This window comes from Calypte anna, chromosome 7 (assembly GCF_003957555.1).
Source record: "Calypte anna isolate BGI_N300 chromosome 7, bCalAnn1_v1.p, whole genome shotgun sequence".
NCBI classification, from domain to species: Eukaryota; Metazoa; Chordata; class Aves; order Apodiformes; family Trochilidae; genus Calypte; species Calypte anna.
In genome coordinates this window covers 17553981-17573329 of record NC_044253.1, presented here as the reverse complement: position 1 = coordinate 17573329, position 19349 = coordinate 17553981, and the positions used below count along the sequence as shown (strand labels likewise).

The 19349-nt window shown below is 38.5% G+C and overlaps 1 protein-coding gene across 2 annotated transcripts in view; it reads left to right on the top strand.

Moving 5' to 3' along the window:
- Positions 1 to 4812: 4812 nt before the first annotated feature.
- The window catches only part of DPP4 (dipeptidyl peptidase 4), a 38143-nt gene continuing 23606 nt past the window's right edge, over positions 4813 to 19349 (top strand). The window contains exons 1-9 of one of the 2 annotated variants that reach the window (XM_030454285.1): positions 4813 to 4977; positions 5060 to 5144; positions 13002 to 13091; positions 13593 to 13687; positions 13772 to 13846; positions 15791 to 15843; positions 15969 to 16041; positions 17198 to 17318; positions 17730 to 17890. In XM_030454285.1, coding sequence (XP_030310145.1) covers positions 4972 to 4977; positions 5060 to 5144; positions 13002 to 13091; positions 13593 to 13687; positions 13772 to 13846; positions 15791 to 15843; positions 15969 to 16041; positions 17198 to 17318; positions 17730 to 17890 — 759 coding nt within the window. In that variant the 5' untranslated portion in view covers positions 4813 to 4971. Of the gene's footprint in view, positions 4978 to 5059; positions 5145 to 13001; positions 13092 to 13592; positions 13688 to 13771; positions 13847 to 15790; positions 15844 to 15968; positions 16042 to 17197; positions 17319 to 17729; positions 17891 to 19349 lie in introns of those variants that run through there. The other variant, XM_030454286.1, reaches the window with a different exon arrangement.

The window sequence follows — 19349 nt, the reverse complement described above, 5'->3', positions numbered from 1 at the left end:
TTTTCTGTTGACTTTTCATGTGTATACCCCTTGTGCCTCTTTGCACTCATATTCTTATATTTTAGTGTCATTGAGATCTTAGAAGTGGTTTGTTTGGAATGATAAACAAACTCAACATTTTTTTGTGTGTGTGTGATATTTTCTCCGTAATGATTCTCAGAAATAAGCATGTGAACTTAGAATTCTCTTTACTTGAAAAAGAAATCCTGTAAGATGAAGCCAGAGGGGGAACAAGATTCATTCTTCATTAGCATAAATTCTTGTTTCTCAGCAAAAGCAGGACAGCTTTGAAAAATATTAAGTGCATTAGAAGTGGATATTGTCATATAATTCCTTCAAATTTTGTAAGACTGCCAAGCAAAAGCAGTGCAAATGGCCCCTGCTTCACTTAATCTGGGTTATATTCTTTCCATCCTTCTTCCTCTGAGAAGTGCTTTGTCCAACCTTTTGTTGCATTTAGCAGCCTTCAACTGTAATTTACCAACACAATTGGGATTTCAGTAACCTGTGCCTCCTCCTCCTTCATGGTGACAGAACATTCTGCTTGCAGATCTCAGTGTTTGTAGCAATCCAAATTATTATACTCTCAGCTGAAATGAGTTATGTTTTGTAAGTAGGATAGCAGCTGCAACTCTCAAACAGCCACAGGTGCTGTTATGTACCTCTTACTTCTGATGAGTCCCTAAATCCCCTTTTCTTCCCTCACTATATTATCAGTATGGCAGGTATCTCTATTAAAATGTCCTAAAGGGCAAGTAGTTTAAGAGAAAGCAATGTGTCTAGTAGAAACATTGGTGAATCACAGTTAGCACTTACAGCTTTTGCTAGTAATAGCTAGTAATTCTTTTGATTTTTAAAGGCATCTGAAACTGTCACTGACAGTCAAGAAGTTCTGGAAAAATAAGATCAGATAGTCCTCCCAAAGGGCTAGAGGCACCAGTATTCTGTAATTTGGATCAGGACTCATCATAACCAATTTGGCATCTAGAACAGCTCCTTCACAGCAAAAGAAAGCTCTTCTAACATTCCAACTTCAAATATCAAAAACTCAGTATCACCTTAAACTAAAAAAAAACCAAAACAAAACATCATGGCATCCAAAACACTAATGGACATTTCAAAAATGGAAGGGAAATCTGATTTGTACTCAGTTTGCTTCCAAGTGCTTCTAGAACTGAAAAGGATTCAGTTCCACTTAGTTGGATTCATATGGTCCAGGCTGAAACGGCACAAAGAGTTAACTCTTTGTCAGACAGAGCAATTGTCTTTAAAATGTCTGTTTCTCTATGTCCAAGATATTCAGTGCTCTGAAGGACAAGATTCCTGAGTTACAAATCCTTTTTCCTGTGGTATGTGTCACCAGTGTGTTTGAGCACTGCCTGATTAGGGTTTAGTCAGCTATGAAATAATGTTTTCCCACATTTTTACAAATTGCATACTTTTAGGAAGAGAGGGTATAAATAATTTTCTCAAAGTTCTTCATTTTGTCTGGAATACAGCAAAAATAATTAACCTCTAATCTCCGAAATCCCAATCTAAATCATTAATAAAAAGACACCCTTTCTTCAGAAGATTAAGCTGAGTATGTTCCAGAAGTTCCAAACACTTTTTTTTTTTAGCTCAAAAGCACTTGTACTTACATATCCTGAAATCACAGAGCAAGTCCATATAGGATCAAAAGCATATATTACTTATGGATGTTTCTTGTATCTGCTAAATGGATCTCAGTAAAGGGTGCAAACATAGGGAGAAATTAGTAGCAGTCACTTCTTTTTAAAGCATCTTTACAAGACAACAGCTACCCTTGTCTGTAGGCTGAGAGAAGCACTATTCAAGCCTAGAAAGAATTGCTCTTTATTTTATAGTCTTAATTTTGCACTCCAGCAAGTGAAAGAGTTCATTCTAGGCATTATATGCTCAGAGTAGTACACTGATAGAGAAACTTAGGAACAGAGTGGCCTGAAGATTCCTTCTAAATAAAAGATGATTTTCAATGTCTTCAGACAATGAAGGAACACCTGTCAGTCATCATGTTGATTGCATTGCCTGTGGTGCTGCTGCTCCTGGGAGGGGGCTTCAGTTTACTCTCTGCAACTAAAGTGGGAGTGCTTAAGGGAACCATGCTCAGGAGCATGTTTCAGCATTACGTACAGGGCTCATCCACTCTCAGAAACAATAATCTTCCAGTCAAGGGCTCAAGCTGTGTTTATGAAGGATATTGGCTGGCATGCTACAAAAGATGGCAGTGTTGTTATGTTCTTCTGCACCTGAATTTAAGTCTACAAAAGTGATTTTTAAGTTCATAAAAGAGTTAGTGTATGGTTAGGATATCTTATTTGAAATATATTGTAAATGTACCATAGATGCATATTATGGCGCAGAAACCTTTTTTTAATTGACTTCACCCTTTCTTCACTCTAAAAGAAAATTGGGTCTTATACTTTAAGCTATATGATAACAGTACCACTGGCCCAAATGTTTTGAGTGTATTGTGTACATGCATCTTCTACAGTTCCATATTCCAGGAACTTGTGTATATCTAGAATTGTGTACATCTGTGAATCTGCACATGTGCTGCTTAGAAATTCCAGGTGGCCTCATATTTAAAATGTTACCAGTATATTTTCCTGTATTAACTGTATTTTATATGCTAAGTGTGCATCATCCTTCCTCTTTCCCCCCCCTATTTACTAAGCATATGGAAAAATAAGTATACTGAAGCAAAGCAAGACAACAAATTGGAATTAATACAATAAAAATGAACAGAAACCTGAAATACTCTAATCATTCATCTGTGCTCTGAGGACATGTGGCAAGAATATTCAGCTGCCAGGAAATTAATTTTATAAAGAAAAATATACTTGAAAGAATGGAATGAAAGCTGCTACTAGCCACACAGAAATGGTTGTCCCGATGACATAACCACAGAAAACAGGAGTTTTTTTCTCATTTGCTTTCCATAGTTACAGTTAACACTCTCTCTGCAAGCCTCTCAAACAGAACCAATGTAATAATTATTACAAAACTGTCTTTATGCCATTTCACCCTCAAAATGCAAAGAAACAAAAAGAAATTTCTTTTGAAAAAAACCCATGTATTTTTAATATATTTCTTATCAAAATACACTTTGTCAAGCAGAACTTGTACAGGTCTCAGTGATAAAAGCACTTCTGTCTTCTTTTCTTCTCAGCACATTTGTAGTGAGCCACTGAAGCAGTGTAAAACTTTCTCCAGCACATATTTTTGTCCTGCAGTGACATGCTGAGACATCTGGAACACATTATCGTACCTGTAGACTGTATATATTTTAGTCACGATTTTCTTCACTTCTGTAGAGAGCTTATCTTTTCTATTTTTCCTGTCTGACTTTTATATATTTTTCTCGAGGAAAGACTCAAATATATAATCATACTTACTATGTTGATTGGAACTATATGATCTTAAAGGTCCCTTCCAACCCTAAAAATTCTATGATTCTATGAATTTTCTATATACAGAGGTTAGTATTAACCATACTGAATCTGCATCCCATTAGATCTTCCATTGTAAGCTTAAACTGAACTGCATGGAACCACTGTCAAGGCAGGTGAATGGTACTCCTAAAGTAAAGCAATATAGCAAGCACAGTGTAAATTTGTACCTAGTAGTAACCACTACCTTCAAGGAGCATGGTATAAAATACCGATCAGAGAGCAAGTTTGTATCTGGTTGTATCAAGTTTGTATCTATTACCTTCCATATATATACAAACCCTTTCTGTTTGTAAATACTATGGGTTCCTCTAAAACAGATATATCTACCATAAAAAGTTAGGAACCCACTTCCAGATACAGATTACTTAAGAAACAGCTGCTGCTGTACTCAATCTGCAGAAGTGGAATGAAGGAACAAGCAGCACAACTTTACTGAAAGCTCTGATAAGCATTTTGAAGGCAAGACGAAGAACATTTGCCATCTCCCTTAGCTTCAAGTTGCTTCCTCTTGCAGCTCACATACTTCTTCTGTTCCATTTCTTGAGTTCTAAAATACCTACATCTCCCTGTGTAACTTCTAGCATTCTCCAAATAGAGGGGGAAAAGCTAAGATGGACTCCCCCAAAAAAGCACAAATTGCACCACTCAATAATTACTTTTTTGAGGCTAGAAATTTTCTCTTAAAATGACTACAGAAACTCCCACAACTTTCTGATGACTTGCTTATGATCAGCTTTTTAGACAATCAAATGTTTTATAGCTTTGATTTAAAGGTTATTGTCACAGTTTTTTCCATCAGTTAGTCCTACTACCTCAACACAATGTTCCTAGGAAATGGAATTGTCTGATGTGATAAAACTAAGTCATCTTCAGAGATAAATTCTAAACTTTTATCCTATACTTCAATTTTCTGGTCTTAATTTGAAATTCAGTTTTGTAGCCTTACACATCCATCTCTTGTATACCAAGAACCAGATGCCAAAGAAAAAAATTCATCAGTCTTTCCCTGAATTGATTGTCAGAGAAAGTTCAAAGAGCAGAAGCTTTACATGAAACACTAGCGTTATCAAAGCATTCGGAACTTTGCCATCAGCGTTTGAAGACGCTTCACTTCAGAGACCTCTGTGTGGCCCTCCTACAGATTTCCTACAGAAATCCTTCCAGTGTCCAAGGTCGCGTGTCTTTAATGTACAGCTATGTCACCGTGCTCCGAGTGTTCCAGCTGAAGTCGAAACCACAGCCCAAAACTCAGCACGCCAAGCTGCAAAGCAAGCAGGAAAACTGAGACCTTGCACAATCCTCCGGTGCCTGCAGCTGCTCGCTTCCTGCAGCCGCCCCCAGCGCCGCCTGAGCGCCCAGCGTAGCGCAGAAGAGAAACCCCCGAGGGCAGAGGCGGCATCGCAGTGCCACGACCCGACCCGACCCGGCCCGGCCCGGCCCACTCCGCTCGGTCCCTGCGGCCCGGACAGGGCAGCCCCGCCCGCCGCACAGTGGCATCATGAGGGTGGGTTGGGGAGAAGGGGGGCGGCAGCGCGGGCGGACTCTGCGCGGCCGGGGTTGGCGCTTGACGGGGCTTCTCCTTGCAGACCTTCCTGAAGTGGCTGCTGGGATTCCTGGGGGTCGCCGTCGTCGTCACGGCCATCGCCGTGTCCCTGGTGCTGCTCTCCGGCGGTAAGTCCACGGCGGGACCGCGCCGGGAGGGCAGGATGGGGGTTGAGGGGCTCCCGCGGCCGCCGGGGCCGGGAATGGGGCTGTGAATGGGGCTGGGGCTCAGGCTCAGGCTCGGGCTCTGCCGCCTTGGGGGGATCCGTAGCCGCGAATGCCCCTTGCAACGGAGGGGAGAAAGTTTTAGTGAAAGTTGGTGCTGTAGGGAGTAGAGTGGGTAGGACTGGAGCTCCTGGGAAACTGGGAGGTACTTTGCCATGAAGATGTCTCACCTAGGAGGATGGGGGCCTCGGGAGGGTGGAGTAGGTGTAGGTGTTTCTCATGTTACCTGAGGAAGTATCATAAACGTTATCGTTTTCAGCATTTTATTGTTCTATTGCAACTGAAGGCTGTACAACGAGCAGTAAAATGCCAATCAGTTTTCTAGGGTGTATTGAAGAGATAAGATTACATTCTTTCTAATTTGCTTAGTTGGCGCAATTTTTGTTGACTGGATTGAGTGAAATTACATACGCAGTAAACTTGCTGAGGTCAGAAAAGTAGGAAAAGACTTGAATGTATTTTTGGACTTTGGTTGTACTTTTCAAGTTGTCCTTGTAGCTCTAGATGTTAATGTGAAACAGCATTAAATCCTCATCAAGCAATGCATTGCTTCCAGCTGCTAAAACAGAGCTGCAGGTTAATCTCTCTTTTTGTGTTCTCACAGTTAACAACTGAGCAGTTGTGATATGCAGAATTAAGAACTTCAAAATCTAAGGAATCACAGTGTTTTCTAGCCTGGGCCTTTGGTGTTTTCCTGTTTGTGCACCCCAAGAAATGTCTTTATCTTACAGCGTGTTCAGAAATAAACACAGAATTGCTTATGTGCACAGAAAGTTACAGTGGTTTTTTGTATGTCAGTTAAAGATGTGCAACTTGTGTCAGTAGTGTTCATCAGTGATAGTTTACATGAAACTTTTTTTGCAATTCAGCTCTGTCGTTATTATCATAGTCATTAAAAACTAGCTTTTCAAAGTCCAGATAGCTAAATTACATACCTTCTTGGCTAAAACTGTGAATGCTGACACTCTTTTCTGTTATTTTTGGGCAGGTTTTTTTGTCACTTATCTCAGAAAAACACAGATTTTTGAGGTGGCAGAAAATACCCTTACTTTCAGAAGATGGGAAGAGAAAGAGGAAGGGTTGTAAAAGCTTATCAGATGCATGTGTGTGATAACACCCAGTGAAAGAATTCAGAATGCAGGCCTGAACTCTGCCAAAGCGTTGGTGCTTGTCTGCCTTCATGCAATGCTGTGTCTTTCTGAAAATCAAATGGTTTATATTTTTTCACAAATTGTAGCAGAGAAATGCTCTTAATGTAGAAGTGGCTGCAACAAGAATCAGTCACTGAATATGCAGTAAATAGATTTTTACTTTAAAGAAGCACTTCTGTTGGATGACATACAGAATATCGCTGTGCTGTCAAGCCTTGGCTTGCATGCTTTTACTTGTAGAAGAGTAGGACAATATGTCAATCTTTTTACTGTGGGCTCACATTAATGCATAGGAAATTACCCAGCACACCCAGGTAGTTCACAAGGTCGTCTGGGTAAAAGAAGGACTGAGGTGGAGAGGTCCCAGTTTAAAATTTTGAATTCCTGTCCCTTCTCAAATCAGGCCAGCAGTAACATCTGAGTAACAACCATGACCATTATAGTTGAGGAACTGCAGGATGCTTTTGGATTTTTGACTGGAGGGTGTCTGTTAGCAGAGAGTGTACAGGCTGTGCATTTATAATTACCCTTTTCTAAGTTAGAGTACTTAGTCACTGACAATTTGATTATGTGGTTTTAATGAATCACTTCAGGGCACGTGAGTCAGCTGAGGCTGTCTCCTGAGACAGTACAGGTGCTGGACTGAGTACAAAATGAAAAGTGGCAAAAGTGAGAGGAGATGGGGAGAAGTAGCAGTTCACATGACTATGACTGTGACATTAATGACTTTTCTGATAAAAGTAATTGTAATTACAGTCCAGTCTTTATTTCAACCCAGTGGAATACACAAATAGTTTTTATTTTTAATTTATTTCCTCTGGCCTACTGCTCTTCTCCTTACCATTCTTTTCAATGTACTTTTATTTCATAAGCTTAGTAGTCAAGGAGCACAGATTTAGCTTGATAAAGCTAAATCACAGCTCCAGTACTGTGAAAGGTTGTGGAATTTTGCCACTCACCCTTCTGACTTGTTGGCTGGACTGTAGACCTCGCAACTGGAACTTCTGCCTTTTCTCTTGCAGCAATTTAGCATGACAAATACTACAGACTTTGCATATGGGTTCCTTAATATTGGGTGCCCGTAAGTATTTACCTTGAGGGTCTTTCAGCTAGCACTGTTTAAAAAATTCCATGCTATTTTGCCTTCTTATTTTATACTTAGTAACCATATGGGGCTACTTGCATCATTTAATCTCAAAGCAGCCTTGGGGCTTGTATTTGAAGTCTGTTGATGAAAGCATTGTTATGCTTTGAAAGGAGTTATTCAAGATGTGCCTACATTAGCAGGTGGTTATTACCCTTAAAGAGTAAGAATTTTCAAAGAAAAAAAAAAAAAAGTCTGTCTGCTCATGATTCACCTATCCATTTATTTCTCTTTCTTCTTCCATTTTTTCCCCCTGTAATTTTCCATGCAAAAGGCAGACTGGAACATCCAGTGGTCATACACCATTACCAGTCAAACAGCAGTTCTTGTTATGGCCAGAAATGCTAGGAGTGTGAGGAAGAGTAGCTAATGCTGAGTGCAGAAAGGAGACAGTGCTCTATGCAGTATGATACTGCTGCCATAAGCAAGTCATATACAGTGTTTTAAGTGTATGTATGGGTCCTATACAACTGTCTGGTCTCAAACCAGGTTCCTTACTTAGAGGTCTAATTCTCCATGGGTGAGATATTCACAAAATGAGAAGGCTCGTCCCTGTCATGGTTAGATCATAGTGTGTGGGGGGCTTCTGTGGTCTTTTGATAGAAAGGTGTCTAGAAGATGCTGGAAAAGCACACTGGCTGCTGGAGAACTTAATGATCTTAAGATGTCTTAAGGTACTCTGTGAGTCTGATGCCTAACCTATGTGTTGGGTATTACTAGTGGCTAGTAGAAGGCTACTGTAGAGTTAAGGGTTACTGGCAGCAAAAGTCCAGCAAGTTCATGTTGTTATTGTAGAACTGAAGTTGAAGAATGTTGGGACTCCTAAGACAGCTTAAAGGACTCAAGAGAGGTGAGGTTGCAGATCTTCTTCAAAGCTGTGTTAATGTATAACTGAAAAGGAAATAAAAAAAATTAGGTCCCCTCATTGTTCTTTGGGGGAGGGTCATATCTACAGTCTTCCCCTGTTTATCCTATCTGCATCCTGTCCTGAGCAAAGCAAATATCTGACTTGATGGTGTGGAGGAGTATGTTAACAATGTCAACACCTTACTTGCAACTAAACAGTATATTAAAAATATGAAGAGGCTTCTGGGTGATCTATAACCCTTGTATTTGAAGACTTGTGCCACAAGATTAAGGAATCTGGCAGCTGAGGTCTAACAGTGTTTCCTTGGGAGTAAGGGGTCTTGTGTTACTGCATTTTCTAAGAGCATTACACTTAAGGGTGTGGAGGGAGAAAGCTAGAAAATGTGAAAGGGAATTTAAATCTGTGGATCATAATTTGATCTTTGAAGTAGAATCTCTTTGAATCTAGATCAAAAAAATAAGGCTTGTATAAGAAAGTTAACACTGTGTGGGTTTTTTAAAGACCCATAATATAAATGGTGAGCAGTAGTTGATTCTAGTAACCGAGCTTCAAAGGACTTTAATCAAGATCATGGCTGAAATTCTCTCAAGGTGTATGGAAGATACAGATGGTAATTTTTATGTTGTGAGTATACTGTAGACTTGTCTGTCCTAACAGTCTTTGACTTGAATCCAACTCTACTTTCCCCGTGTATCTGTGCATCTTGCTCTGCATACCGTCATTCATGTCATATGTGGACATATTACTTTTCTAGCTAGTGAATAAATAAAAAAACCATAGAAAATGGAAATGTTTTCCTGCTCTATGTCCTTGACTTCTGTAACTGTCATTTAACTTGGTTATCTGCCTTAATTAAAATGTTGACTAATGTAATATAATAAAAATTGCCAACAGTAGTTTGCTATCTGTTGAACACTTAAGATATTTTTATTTTCTTGCTTTGTATGAGACGGGGCAAATTTGACAGGGACTCCAGAGCTATTGAATGTGAAGTTAATGATTACTTCCCTCTGGGGGAGTCTCTGCATCCCCAGAGAGTGACGCCTGTGTGAACTGCCCTGAAAGGTGTCACAGCACTCACCCGTGGGTTAAGGTCTCCCCTGTATGGCCAATATCAGCCACTGGGAATCCAGTGTCATTCCAAGTTAAGTGTACCTTTGGCTTGACCCAGTGGAGTAACTTTTTAATTTCTTCTTTGCTGGGAAAGCATTTGTGTGATTTGTCAAATATTTCTGGCAGTAACTGGGGGCTTGAGTGTAGGGGGAAGGTTTTTGAGTGCTTTTTTTACACACATTGGAAGTGAAATAGGAAAGAAAGGAGGTTTGGAAAAAATAGCCTGAAATGTCACTTACTGTTCTGACTAACTACTGAATCAGGTTTCCCTCCTTGTATCTCTCATGCTATCCCTAAATTATGTTCTTACACTACAGATCATTCTTGCTCTTGTTCTTGTTAAGGTGAGTGAGTATTGCCATTTTTTTCTGATTTTTGTTTCTTTCTCCTTTCTTTCTTGTTATTGCTGAGCATCATTCTTGTGCTCATTTTCCCCTTGTTGCAGTTCTTCCAGTCTCTCTTGGTAGTGGTGAATGCGCACCATAAATGTGCACCATAATAAAACTTACTTTATTGCTGGGTTTATGTATTTCCACCTCTTTTAAATTGGTTGCATAGTTTCTTGCTCTTTTTTATTACATATGGAAATGAGTAAAATATGCCTTGACACTGGGTAATAAACAATACACATGCCAAAAGTGATTTGTCAACAACTTCAGATTTTGCTATGGTTATGTGTCATACCATAAACCTTACACAATGCTTAACTTCTTGTTTACTTTACACTTTACACCTACAGAAACCAACTCAATTTTTCTCTCAAGAAAGGTTGGCATATTAAAAAAAATTATTCCAAAGTGCAACACAAAACTATTTATCAACTTCAAATGAGTACTACTTATATAAAAAGTTAAGAGCTTTTCTTGCCAGAAGGACTTGCTTAAACTCTTGCTATTGTAACAGGGCTGTTAGGATGTAAATCTTCCAGTATATCATTATGACAGTGGAAATATATATGTGCTGCTGGGGGTGAGACTAGGGTAGAGATGAAGAGCTAATTATTTGGAATGTAGTAAAAGAACTCTGTATTTTGAATAGTCAAAAAAGAAAAATAGCAAGAAAATTCAGGCTTCATAGCCTGAGAAACCTAGGAGTGAAAGAAGCTGTTTTGCTAAAATATAAACATACTTTGACCTGTAAACAATCTTCAAAGATTGCTTTGTTTTGTCAAAATATACCTGTTTGACTTTTTTTTCCAAGTGGAATCCGAACAAAATTGAAAATAGGGAAATCAATGTATGTTGAATATTTGGTCGGTGGCATAATGTGGTTGAGTAAGAATATACTGGTAGTGGCCTATCTTGCAAATTAAGAAAAATATTTCAAGTAGAACTTTTTTACCCTTACAGCTTGGCGTATGTTTTCATATTCAGTTACTATGTGGAAGGTGTTGACAGAAAATGAAATTTTAATTTTATACACAGCCAACAAATCTTAATAGTGGCCTGATTTTTAGTAATGAGACCTCAGCAAAATATGTATGTCACCAGGAGGAAAAACATTCATCAGTCTGGAAAAATCCCTAAACCTGCTCATCAGCCACCTGTCTTAAATTGCTCCTCCTTTTCCAAGAGAGAATTTTTGTTACCTTCTGAAGCCCCTCTAATTGAAAATGGCACTTACTCAATTAGGAAGGAGAGAAGTGATATTTCCAACTAGACAACTGTGCATGAATATCAAATGCACACTTGTTCATAATACATCAAATTAAATATTCAGTTATTATAGAATAATTAACCTGAAAAATTAATATGCTCACAGAAACTTCATGAGCAAGAAATCTAGATGAGTAATTTTTTAGAACAATTTCAGATGGAATTGGGCAAACCATTTTTTTAACCTTTTCTGAGCATCTTAGATTAAAATAATTGTTATGTCTCTTAACTTTGCAGCAATGTCTGTACAGTCTATGGAGTATATGTGCTTATTGTTTGGAAATAAGACTAAAACAGTAATAGCTAATATATCAATATTCCTGTCACGTTCCAGGGGTCACATGTATTTAACCTGCAGAAAGATAACTTGCAAAAATTATCATTAGGTGCTTTTCTGTGTGTGTGTCCAGGGACTCCACTTTTTTTCTTCTTCAACATAATGACAGAAGAGGCTGTCTGTTTAAAAGTATCTCGGAGACTGGGACTTTCAGAATTGACAGGGGCACGTTATTTAATACCTTGGCTAATCCATCTCCATATCTGTACTTGAATGTTTTTATCAATTATTTTTATACTAGGTCTTTTGATTGGCACTTATACTAGTAAAATAAGGAATGATTTAGCCAATTGAAATTAAAATTGTTTTCCCTCTGGACTGTGTGGATTTTTATGAGGGTAGTTTTTAGGTTTCCATTAAAAAAAAAGCCAAAGTGAGGAAGCAGGAAGATAACTGGACAACTGAATTTAAAAATTTTTGGCTTTGTTTTCAGTGGCAAAGGATAAAGGTCACAAAGACTCAAGAACTGACTTTTTAAAAATATTATTTGAACCTTGCAAACTTTAGAGAGTGTAGCTTGTGCACTGCAACCGATAAGAAAGAAAAATTTTTCATAGAATTTGACTGCTGTACACTGGAGCTAATGACCATACTCATTATCTTAACTGGATTCAAAGTTTCATAGTAACCCAGTTACTTCTCTTCAATTTTGCAGTCAAAATAGTAATGTTGCAGTAAACATTAAGATACCTTGGTGAAAAACACATCAAGAGAGGGGTGAACATTTAACCAGTTATTTCATCATAAGCTTATCAGTAAGTGTTTGTGATTTTTTTTTTTATTTAGACCTTCCCTGAAAATATTACTGCTTCTCAGATTTTTTAATTTGAGACTTCTGAAATTTGTGTGTAATGTTAAGCAGATGATTTACAGTTGAAGAGTTCATAAACAGGAACAGCAGTGTTACTGAGAACCTGATAAAGTACAGCAGCCACTTTAATTTTAGTGTATCTTTCAAAGTCTGTACATCTAGTCACATGGATGCCACATCTCATTTGTCTGGACAGCCTTGCCCATCCACCACTGTCAAACATGAGCACGGATGTCTCAGATTTGGATGATCACAGTTGATCTCAGTTGATGTCTTATGCTCATATTAGCAGCCAGGGTTCTGCAGTGAAGTTCCCAGCGTGAGCATAGTGGAGAAAGGCACTAAGATCACTTCTTTTCAATTTTTGAGGGTTATGTCTTTCCTGAGATCAGAGGGCCAGAGGTCACTCTCATACAGCTCCTGTGTACCTTAAAGGAAAACACCAGCAGAGAAAAAGCATCGGTAATTTTTACATGAGTTTTCTGAGGGATTTTGATGATACTCCTTTATGCTTGCTGAATTTATCTTGCAGTAAAGCTTTAATAACTTCTTACTGCTAGTACTCCAGAACTGGTTAACATGTCAGTAACTGAAAACCACTTATTTTAGTAGTCAGGTTAAGAAGCTCGGGCGGTACAATTTACAACAGCATCAAAATCTCTCTCCTGTCTCTTTCTTTCAGAAAGCACCTATTCAGAAAGAACATACACTCTTCAGAATTACTTAAACAATGATTATAAGTACAGAACATACGATTTGCAGTGGATTTCAGGTAATTAATTTCTACATACAGCATTAATTTGAAGAAAATATACTACCCTTAGTAAACACATATCTTCGTGCTGAGGTGACTATTGCATCCTGAAAAAAAGATTTAATTATTTGTTAGTGCCATTAGAGAAAGACATATAGCTCAGAGTTTTTCTCCCCTTAGATCAATGTTAATGTTCATGGCAAGCTGCTAAAAGAGCTTACTTCTATGCTTTTTTTGTATGAACTATGTCAGCATTCTGTGCATCAGGCTATCAGGAAACAGGAGGATACAGGGCACTTTTCCTTTTGAATGTGCCTAGTGCCCCAAGAGTGAGAGATGACGGACAGTGGAGGACTACACTTTGTGAACATTCTTGTGCTGTAAGCATCCTTTCATTACAGAAGTCAGAAACACAACATTGACCTGATTTTTGAATTTTATTTTCTGCTTTAAAGCATAAGGGAAAGTGAGAAATGATGAGCATTTTATTGCCTATTACCAGCTCTCTTCTTCTTCTAGGAAATCAGTATCTTCACAAAGCAGCTAATGGGGACATTCTGCGTATCGATGCTGAGACCGGAACATCCTCAGTAGTCTTGGCAAATACAACATTAGTATGTTGACTTATATATTATATATGCAGACAGTGGGAAAGGTATTGAATTTAATATATTGTTTCTTCTGCCCCTTGTTGACAGGATAAATACAAGACAACCACAGCTATATTGTCTCCTGACCAGAAGTTTGCTCTTCTGCAGTACAGCTATACGAAGGTACAAGTGCTCTTCATTTCTGTCAGGATGAAGCTAGGAAATAAAGGTTTGGAAACAACTGAGTGAGAAGGTGGTCTTGAAAGTACAGGTGGCAGAATCTTAGAGAATATGAGAGATACACGGAAGTATGGATGGATGGATGGATGGGAGGATGTCTGCAGGGAAACAGTGAAACCGGGCAGGCAGGAGGAGAAACAGAAGGGCTGGTGTTGTCTGTGATCTTGGCAGAAGAGGTACGGCTTAGAAAATAATCTGTATTAAAAGTGGATGGGGAGATGTCACAAGGAGAATAAGGCTGGAATTGGGAGACAATCTAGAGGAGTATATAGGCATAAGTGTGCAAGGAGTTTTGTGGGTAAGGAGAAGTAATGAGTAAATATGCTTATATACGTATGCTTCTACATGTATGCCATGTATGTGTATGGTTCTTACGTTGTGGTATTAGGACCTAAGTGTTTAAAATTGTAAATGAAAACCAGCATGTGCTTATAAAAGAAGGCTGTCCTCTTGCTCTTGGAGCCAATTCAGATGTGTGTGTTCCCTGCTGTCAGCAAGCACTTTAAAAATATTCAGCACAATGCCTTGTCCTGACTTCATGCTGAACCATGCAACAAAGGTCTGCCCTAGATTTATGACAACTGGGGTGAAAACCTGGCTTGAAATGCCACTTGAGGGCAGTTACAAAAACCTAATGGAGGTAATATGCCCTACAGTGTGTACACTGAGAAACCAGTAACTTTGTTGTTATTCCCTTTTTTTTTTCTGGAGAGGTGCATGTTTGTGCAATGTACAAATACTTGAGCACTGTGTCACTGAGGTCTGTCTACATGTTCTGCCTTTCCAGTCCAAGAATGCCTTGCACTGCTCCAGCCACAATCCTTCCAGTCAGCACTTTTTTGCAGTTTTAGCTTCTGCTCTGGGTAGTACTAAGCCAGTTTACCTCTTGTCTTTCTGAATTGTTTAGAATTGTTTGACTTTGCACTGAATCATTAGTGGCCACAAAATGCCTGCTATTTTTCCAGCTACCCCAGATATTCCCTCCACTCATTATTTATTGCTCTCTGTTTTTTTACTTGTTGCAGCCATAAGAGTTAATTTTATTTTAATGCTGAAGGTATTTTAACTGCTATAGAATTGAGTGATTGAAAATTGTGTTATTATTAATCTTTATTGCAAGCAAACAGACTAACAAAATGAATCATGAGGATGTAGACGCTTCTTATGTAATAGCCATCTGGTTGTGTAGTACTGTTTTTGTTTTATATCTTCATAAAAATCTTCAGGAACCTCATAGAATGTATCATTATTGTAGCATGTTAGCACTGTGGGCTAAATCAAATCTCTTCAGCCCCACATTTAAATTTGTCTGCATTATCATCATCTTTCCCTCTGTAAGTGCCCACAGAGTGGTATAACTTCAAGAGGCAGGTTTCTCAGAGAAAGTTTATTTCTGGGACAATATGAATGGGAATAGGTCACCCTGGAACTGGAATAATTGCTGCAGAAATAGTGCTTGCACTTGTGAGGACTATTAAACAGGAATATGCCAAGTTAAATAGTACAGCGTGCAAAATCAGACAGAAAACAGCAAGTGTGCCAGTAAGGCAGAAGGAATATTATCTGTGCATAGCTGCAATAGTCCGCTGTGCAGCATCGCGAATTTATGAAGATCTGCAGCATCTCTGGCCTCTGTATCTCTGTCCTGAATCAGTCAGTGATCTCCATAGTATTTAAGTCAGTGGCCTCGTAGTATTTATGTGATGTCCCCAGAGTCATGGTGATTCTTCAGTCTTAAACCTTGCAGAGATTTTTTACCCTTGTATGCTCATTGTGTTCTTTCTGTTACGCAAAAGCATGAGAGGGGTTTCAGAGGTAATTCAAAGTGTAAGAGATGTGAATCCTGGCAAAAATTATTTTCTTAATATTAAAATAATTCTTTTCCAGTTGTGGAGGCATTCCTATACAGCTTCATATCATATCTATGATTTCAGTAGCAGGTCAGTAATTTTTGCACGTAAGACATAGTTTTAACTATATTCATAGTTAACATATTTAACTATCTTGCAATGAAATGACATTTCACTGATTTCTCTTTGCTGCATTTTGTTTTTGTTTTTTTTAGTTCTATCCTAGATGGCAGACTACTGCATAATGATACACAGTATATATCCTGGTCACCTGATGGTCAGAAACTGGTTAGTAAAGACAAGTGAAGCTTACATAGTAGTCATTTATGTATCCATAGCATGAAAGTTCACATTGTATGTCCCTTTGAGGTTTTGGGACTTTCCAGCTGCTAGATAAAGTGGCTGAACTAGTTTTGAAATTGAGTACTGATGCTGGAAAAATTCCAAAATCCCTCTGTGTGTTTTGCTTTGTTCTTTAATGAAAAAGGATTCCTGAAAGTAGTAGTGGCCCCAATAGTAATACAATGCACAAGCACACAGGAACTTCAGGTTGTTACAGTTGTAGACAGTTGTTCATCCTTTTCAAAGGCAACAGCATCATAATTGTTTACTTACTCATTGCTGTTATTTTTATTTTCTGTTTATACCATAAGGAATGCACACAACAGGGATTAGATTGAAATCTCTCTAGTACTCTTTCTGACTGTCCTTTTTTTTCCTCCTCTCCTCCCCAGTCCATGGCAATCGTGACAGACACTGTGTTCACAAAGCTTGTGCATTCCCTGCAGTGAGTGTCGGATCTGACTAAATATCTATTACAGGAGACTGCGATGTTTATTTATTCTGACTGCTTGTAATAGAGGGATTATAAAGCCCAACCACAGAAGCCAAGGATGATGAAAAGAGCTTCCTGCATCACAGAGAGAAGCTCTGGAATCAAATTGTGGTGTTCAGTTCTTGAAGAGGGAGACCAGGGGTGATTAGAGAGGCACACAGGTGCCAAAAACTAGAGGAGTTCTGAGCACTACTGGAGGAATGCACCACTTTTGCAGATCTATTAGTAATGCTGAGACCCCCATCAGAGTATTGATAGCTTTCTTTGAAAGACAAATTAGTGAAAAACAGCGTCTAATAAAATAAAATAAGCTTTTATCTCAACAGAAAATTAATAGCAAGATTTTCAAAACTTTATACAGTAATGTTATATACATTAATGTAATTTATCACAGTTGATTGTTTTTGCATCTAGGCCTGAAATTAGGTTGCTATGTATGATTTGTATTAGTAATTCAGGTTTCTTAAGTATTACTGATTTTTGGTGAAATACAACTTTCGAAGGCAGGTTTTGTCATTTGATCTAAAAACAAATTTCTCATGTGATGTGGGAAAGGAAAGAAGTAGGATTTACTCTAACAGTATTTGCAATCCCAATGGTGTTTTGCAGGCATATGTGTGGAATAATAATGTTTATGTAAAAGCTTCACCAACAGAAAAACCTTTGCAAATCACTACAAGTGGAGCGGAAAATAAAATTTTCAATGGAATACCAGATTGGGTTTATGAAGGTAACTATATGGAGTATAATTTAATTTGCATGATGATGTAAAAACTTTGTTTTAGTATTTTATTATAACCTATTTCTTATGGTTGAAAAGTTGAAAATTGTCTGAGTCTGTATTTTAACAGAAGCATGGCATCCTTACTCAAGCTTAATACCTGGCTAGTGTGGGGATCTAAGAACTGAAATGAGTTTGCCTAACTTTCAGTGCATCACTAGAAATCATAATGTGTGAATTAGCTTCATACAATAAATTATAAGCATTGATCTAACATTTCAGAACCCTGACAAACAGTCTGTTTTGGTATCTGAATGTCAATTGAAAAAAAAAATCCAATTCAAAACTAATGAGAACAGTACCTAGGATACAAAAGCCAACTTATCAATTATAACTTAAACACATTTGCATCTCTTTCAGAGGAAATGTTTGGCTCCAGTTCTGCTCTGTGGTGGTCTCCAAATGGCAATTTTGTGGCATATGCAGCATTTAATGATATAGAAGTTCCTGTTATAGAGTATTCCTTTTATTCTGAGGACACCTTGCAATATCCAAAGACCATTAGAATCCCATATCCCAAGGTCTGTGTTGTTTATTAAATGTTCTTGTTCTGCAGTTTCATTAAGAGAGTACTCTCATTTAATCAGTTTCTGCTAATGAAAATATTGTCTGTCTCTCCTCAACAGCTTGCTGTGATTACTCTTTCTGAAGTCAACAGCATCTGGCAATGTTAAAGTATTTTATTATCTCCACGGGAAAGCAAAAAGCAAAAAAACCCACCCAAATGCAAAAACCCCTATGATTTAAGATTTTGTTGTTTCACCAGAAAATTCTGAGTTAGCAAGTAGATGTTGAGATTAAAATCTCTTGGAGTTGAAGCTGGTGGATGGTGCAATGCATTTGGCAGGTGTACACTATGTTAGGGTTGTACATGGCATTGCTAATGGAATTTTCTTTAACTAATGTAGCATGTTTAGGTGTTGTGTGCTTCCTGTACTGGGTTGAAAGGGAGGATCTACTGATGGGCTTTCTTTGTCTACACCTAAAGTACTTCCAGTTTGAGCTATGAGAGTGAATCCTTTAGTGCATGCATCTTCTCCTCCTCCTTTCTCTCCATATGTCCACTGCTCATGATACAGCTGGCACTGGACTAAATGGTCTGAGAGTCAGAGTCCAATATGCTCCAAACAGGTTATTTCAGATACTCCACATGTGAAGGATGTAATGTTTAATACCAGGTATACCCACCTGAAATTATTTGACACAGGATTTTGATGTAGCAGTGATGCAGCAATGCACTTAAGACATAGTACAAGTACAAATTACTCTCTGAGTACAACAATCTATTACTCAGGGGATACAGCTGTTTCTCTGGTGTAAAAGCTGCCCTGAGGTCTTCTTTGTGCCAAGTTCAGCTTTCCCTGCAGCAGCCATGGTCAGTCACACTCTACCCTTCCCAAAGCTTGGTGCATGGCCTTTGCCATGGCCTTTGGGACCTAACCCAGAGAGGACACTGATGGTCACGGTGTGATACGGAGCTCACTGACAGCTGCAGATATTCTGCCCTGAGCATGGTGTCTGTGTAGAGACATAGGTATGGAGAGAATCATCAATTACATTGCACTTTTTGTTACAAACCCCTTTTATTTGAAGGTGGGTCAACTACAGCTATGTAGTCAACTACCTATGTTACAATGAGGACTTGGCTAGTTAACTTCTAGAGAAGCCTTTACTGACACATTTAAATTGCTGTCAGTACCTAGTAGCATTGCATTAAAAATAATGGTATATTTTGCTGCAGGCGCAGGTTTGATCATGACACAGGCAGTTAATTATGTGATCATCTAATGTCAGGCATTGGTTTCCACAAAGAAGCACTTTTAGCAGTGGATTTGATTCACTGTTTGATGCTGTATGTGGCAAGTGAGATGAGATGCGGTCAAGCACTGCTATGGATACAGCAAGCCCTGTGTAGTTACAAATCTTGCCAAATGTAGTAGTCTTTCATATCAGAAATACATAACCGACACTTTCATATTA